This window comes from Lycium ferocissimum, chromosome 5, assembly GCF_029784015.1.
Source record: "Lycium ferocissimum isolate CSIRO_LF1 chromosome 5, AGI_CSIRO_Lferr_CH_V1, whole genome shotgun sequence".
Classification (NCBI taxonomy): Eukaryota; Viridiplantae; Streptophyta; class Magnoliopsida; order Solanales; family Solanaceae; genus Lycium; species Lycium ferocissimum.
In genome coordinates this window covers 71,749,337-71,755,169 of record NC_081346.1, presented here as the reverse complement: position 1 = coordinate 71,755,169, position 5,833 = coordinate 71,749,337, and the positions used below count along the sequence as shown (strand labels likewise).

The 5,833-nt window shown below is 32.5% G+C and overlaps 1 protein-coding gene across 1 annotated transcript; it reads right to left on the bottom strand.

The window, feature by feature from the left end:
* Positions 1–1,543: 1,543 nt before the first annotated feature.
* Positions 1,544–5,103, bottom strand: LOC132057317 (UDP-glycosyltransferase 86A1-like). The gene is made up of 2 exons (XM_059449873.1): positions 4,518–5,103; positions 1,544–2,628 (listed from the first exon to the last, which is right to left on the bottom strand). Exons 1-2 carry the CDS (start codon positions 5,041–5,043, stop codon positions 2,225–2,227), a joined length of 930 nt encoding a protein of 309 aa, XP_059305856.1. The 5' UTR covers positions 5,044–5,103; the 3' UTR covers positions 1,544–2,224.
* Between the last annotated feature and the right edge of the window lie 730 nt (positions 5,104–5,833).

Sequence of the window (5,833 nt, the reverse complement as noted above, 5' to 3'; positions counted from 1 at the left end):
CAATTTTTTGTTGTCCTCTTCAGGTATCAAAACTGACACACCACGCCTGATGTATATGTCATACTCTGGAACTTTGTTCTAGTAAAATAGATCATGAAAGTATTTTTATAATTTTTCGGCAAGAATTCAAATTCAGTTATATGGTTGGTCAAGTATACTAGTATATGTATTAATAATACTACCATACACCAGTATGCAGAAATTAGTGTTGGATATGATATTGTAGTACACAATCTAAACAAAATATTATTGAAGAAAAAGAAAAAAGTTAATATCCACACTCACTGAAATATCAGCCGTAAACCATTACAAAGTCGATATTGTGCCAAGTTTGTATTGGACACTTCCACTAGGAATACCGCTTCTTTTAAACCCTTCTGGATGAGCCAATGGGATAAAGGATCAGAGTCCTCTATTTTCGCATTTCTTTTCATGATGAACTCATCTTATAGCTAAGGTCTGCATATACATTCTTATAATCAATGTCCCAATCATACATAAGCGGAGATGTCAACTCAAGCTTTTGAATATAATCATGTCCTAATAACTTAAAACGTACACTTAAGCTTGCAAAGAATATATACTCAGAAACAACATTTTAGTTGTACAAAACCAAATAGCCATTGTTTAACATGGATCAATATGTGAATCAGGAAGCTTTAACCAAACATTCAAGTTCATCAGACATCTTTAATCAGAAAAAGTAGTTAAATGTCACTCTTAGCCTCCTAAGACTAGTTACTGATTTAGTGTTCCAGAAAGGACAAATAGAAATTAAAAACAATTATAATTCAGCTATACTTCACAACTCAAGAGTTGACAAATTTGGGCAGATTCATTACTTTGAGAATAACACAGGTTCTTAGTATAAGCTCGCTCATATATGATCTGACCCCCTCATTTGTCAGCACTATTAGCGTTCTTTGTTATGTTTTTGAACCCCCTTGATGAAAATCCTGCCGATCCGCCACTGTATGTAATAGTAATCAATAGAGTACAAATAGTTCTACAAATTATTAACAGACATAGAAGTTCAGTTTAAATATATAGAATCTTGAAATACAACACTCACGATACACAGGTTCGGGGTCGTGTGCATGCCCCTATAAATTGAACAACATTTTTGTGCTAAAAGAAAGAAACATGAAATAGGAAGCTGGAATACTCCACTTACATATTGTAGCTTTTGTTTCCTGACAACTTCGAATGTGAGACTTTTTTTCGTGCAACCAACACTATTTCCATTAGCCATACCGGAAGCAGATTATCTAGAAAAGAACATTAATGCTTATATAGCTGTCTATGTAACTTTTCGAAATTTTTTCCATTTGGATAAATGTTAGGATGAAGAAAGAAAATATTTACAACTTGATACTGACAAAATAAAGAGGGTAGGAATATGAAAAACCTATTCTCAAGTGTTTGTAAAGTAAACCAAAAACAATAACATTTGTCCCATATATACCTACAAGGAGGTGATCTACTTCTATGTATTGTTGATTTCAAAGTTTTTTATTTTTATTTTTTATTTTCAAGAGGTCCATTCTTATGATATAGGAGTTAGGCATGACTCCAACCCGTTTATTTACCAAAAAAGCATAATTACATGGAGGAGAATATAAACATTAGCCTCATTACATTGTGAAGATTGGATATATCCAACCTATTTCCCATTAGTTGATTTCAAGCTTACAAATTACTTTATCAAATAAGCAACAAAAAAAAAAAAAAATGTCTCTCAAGCTAAACCAACCTTCATCTTCAATTCTTCAACAAACTTGTCAAAATTAACATTGGATGATCCATTTGGAGCCAATGCGTTATGAAATGTCTCTTTCACATGAACAACGAGTCTTCCTTAAGTTACTCGGAGGTCTCATTGCTCATCAAATATTTAATCTTGTCACATACTTTCTCTCTCGTGATCGATTCCCCATCACGAAGATCGCTTCCAACTTTCCGGTCGAGAAACCACTAATTTTACGGTGTGATTGATACGTTACTAGTGGAAAACAAATTAGTGGTACTCCACACAAATACTTTCCACTACGGAATTCCACCCGCAATGACTCAAGAAACCTCAGATTCTTTGAATGTGAAATCACCTCGTTTGGTTGCACCATGGCACGATCAACCCTCGACCCTTCACCTTTTCTTCATATCCAAGGGCAAAATACTTTTTTCATTTTGACCTAAATAATTAAACCTAAGTACCCAAATGAAACTAACCGCTAAGCATAAGGCCATGAGCTAGTTCAAGAATATCTTCTTTGTTAACACGAGCCACACTCCCAAATGAGACGTACAAGACCGAACCATGAGGCTTGGTGTCGAGCCATTGGGTGCAATCGAACTCGGACCATAGGCTACTCGGGATAGTCAGGTCAGTGAAATTCGCGGACACAATTGGACCAATGGCGTAGAAATTATGCTTTTCTTGAATTGATGTGATAGTTTCGAGTTCGAGTTCTTGAATTGTGTTGGCTATTATTATATCGGCTTTTCGAACATCTTGAAATGCCTTGTAGATTAATTGGTGCACTACTGAATTCTGGAACACGAATGGCAAGCCACTTGCTTCGATAGATTTAACTCCAGGAATATAATCAACAGGGTCTTTGCGATTTTCTATAAAAAAAAATGATGAAAAAGTCAGTTTAGTAGTGCTATATAGATACAATATGGTTAAAAAAAATTGATCTTTTACCTCTCTTTCTATGTTAGTATAACCAATTATTTTGAGATTTAATTAGTTTCAAAATTGTCGATCAATTGCTACAACTTTAAAGAGTTACAAGTTTTGGTGGACAGAACTGAAGTGTAATTCATATTTAGAGGGTCTCACCAGTCACCACCAATATTTCTAGTTTATATTATCAATATAATTAACTTGTGATAGCAGGTTAATAATGTTATTAATAGTTATAGTAGATACTTATTTACAATTATTTTATAAGCAACTAATTTGTGTAAATTTAATTTGTCAACATTAAATTTAAACTTAAAAAAACAATATAGAATTGCTACTTTCACATGACTACATGAGGGTCTGAGGGTGCACTTGAAAACTAAATAGACTTGTGAGAGGACGTCAGCTATGACGCAACGAAGTGAGACATGTACATACGACAAGCATGTTCACAAGTTAACATGCAATTATATATTAAGTGATCGCAAATAATTCATAATTAATTTAATAATAAACAGTTAGTGTTTAAATAAAAATATTGAAGCTAATAATAAACAATTGATGTAATAGTTGATGTGTTCAGTGAAAAAGTATTGATAAACTGTTCTTTGTTAAAATAAATACCCTCAAAATGTTTACAGAAATTATAAATTCAAATATAAGAGTTTAAATTCAAATGTAAGAGTTTTATTTTAGGAAAAGTTAAAGATAAAATAGCAGTAAAAGGACTTGGTTAAACCAGATATACTTATAAGCTGAAAAGTTATAAATTCAGAATAACTACCTTATGACTTTTGACCGACTTCGACTTATAAACACTTCATTTATAAGCACTTTGAGAGTTTGAGTATCTAACTAACACATGAACAAATCAAAAAAATACTTATAAACCAATTTAATCAATTTATAAGAACACTTTCTAAATACTAAAATGTAGAGAAAATATTTATCATGTGTGAGACACATCATACTTGCGTGAGGAACTAATAAGTGGACCGTCGGCTCCAAAATGGAGATAAAAAAATTCAGTCTTTTTTCCAATTTTTCTTAGTCACATTGAGAAAAAAAAATATACTATTTCTTTTCTTTTTGTTTGCAAATTTTGTCGTTTTTAACACTATGATAATATATTGTGATATATATAGATTTAAACATCTTTTGTTTTATACTTTCTGCACTAAATAATTGGCTTGGCATCAAATGAAATTCAACTAATTTATGATACTAAATATGTCATGAAATTTCAATGATAATACAAGACAATCATTTAAGATGAAAATTTAAAATTAAAGAACTTTCAAATATAACAAGCTATCACTCTTTTAACAAAACCAAATGTCCTAGATAAAGAGTTAAAATGGTCGAAAACACGTATGAACTATCACTTTTTGCCGATTTTCACATCCCAACTATCAGTTGTTCTCTTTTTTTACCTAAAATATCACTATCTATGTATTAAAACACACCTAGTTCAGTAGATGGTGATAGTTTAGATAGGAAAATGGAACAACATCTAGAATCAGTTGTTTTTTCGCGAGTTTCACATCTCAACTATCAATTGTTCCTTTTTCCTACCTGAACTATCATCATCTATGTATTAAAACACACATCGAATCCAACTATCAATTGTTCTCTTTTCCTACATGAACTATCACCATCTTTGTACTAAAATACACGTAGTTGAGTAGACGGTGATAGTTCATGTAGAAAAAGGAAACAACTGATATTTGATATGTGAAACTCATTAAAAAAAAAATAGTTCAGATGTGTTTCTAACCATTATTTCTAATACAAAACAAGCAGTAATAAAGAGATGGGAGAAACGCACCTTCAGAGCCAAAGTGGCCATTTTCCGCGAGCAGATCCAAGTGATAATACAAAGCAAAAACCAAAGCTGGTTCAGTGAAGAATGAAACATGCACAATCTCATATTTCTTTGCAATAATTGATGGCCAAACAAAAAACGTATCAGCAACCAAACAATTAATTGGATCGACACAATCCTTCACTAATTTCCCAATAAGTTCATCAACATGACTTGAAAAATCATTTATAAGACCTTCCAAAAATGGCAAAAAATTCATATTTCTATCAAATTCTAATGGAAAACCATCAGAAATAGTTAAATAACGTATGTCAAGCCCAGATTCACGTGCTTTAGAGAAAATATCATCATTGTTAGGCCCTGATGATGTTACTTGGGCTTTTGTTATTTGAGAATGAATGAATTGAGTGTTGACAAAAGTAATGATGAAGCCTTTTGAAGCAAGTTTTAAGGCTGGGTTTATATGGCCTTGATATGGAGATGGAATTACTAAGGCATGAGGCAGGTTTTGGTCTGTAGTTTCTGCCATTTTTTGTGGAGCTTTTGGTGAACTTTTGACTCTATTTTATCTTGAAGAGTTGACAGCTCAGTCCTTTTCATAAATAACTACAATTTAGAGCGTCATTATGAAACGTAGCTACAGTTTACGTATTTATAAAATGTAGCTACAGTTGCGCATACATACAATGGCTACAGTTTAGAGTAGCATCGGTGCATACAGTAGCTATAGTTTAGAGCTGTATCAGCGCATACAATTGTGTTGGATTAACTGAAATCGCGGGTATCAGCTGTAACAGCGCAACTGTATAGCGCATACAATTGCACTGGATTAGCTCAAATCGCGGGTATCAGCTAAAATCGCGCAAAAGAGCTGAATTATCGCATTCCATATCAACGCGTACAGTTAAGCGCGTGTATTGTTTATTTGCTACACAAAATGTAGGCACATTTCGTAATTTCTTGAAATTATACCATTTCATAAATACAATCTAATTGATTGCCACGTCGCGTAATTTTTCCTTTTTAATTTATGAATTTTTTACGTTAATTTTTGGCTTACTGGCTTTTAGACAAATCATAACGATTTTTTAAAATATAAACCATGAATTTACGTTAAACCTATCAAATTTTTCTGAACTTGCAACTATGCCAATTCAGTGACACGTATAAAATATTGAGCAAGCTATTGAATTTACCAACCCAATAACAAAATTGAATACCAGCTGGGTGTTTGTAAGTGTCGGCTACAGGTTGTCCACATACCTTCTGTGAACCTATTTTATTCAAATGGATACAATTTATGTCAGTATCTTTTTTAT

Bases quoted from the DNA above. Each gene is read 5' to 3' on its own strand.
- LOC132057317 (XM_059449873.1), bottom strand. From the start codon at position 5,043: ATGGCAGAAACTACAGACCAAAACCTGCCTCATGCCTTAGTAATTCCA. The intron at 2,629-4,517 runs GTGCGTTTCTCC...TTTTTTTTATAG, and splicing joins TGGCCACTTTGGCTCTGAAG to AAAATCGCAAAGACCCTGTT.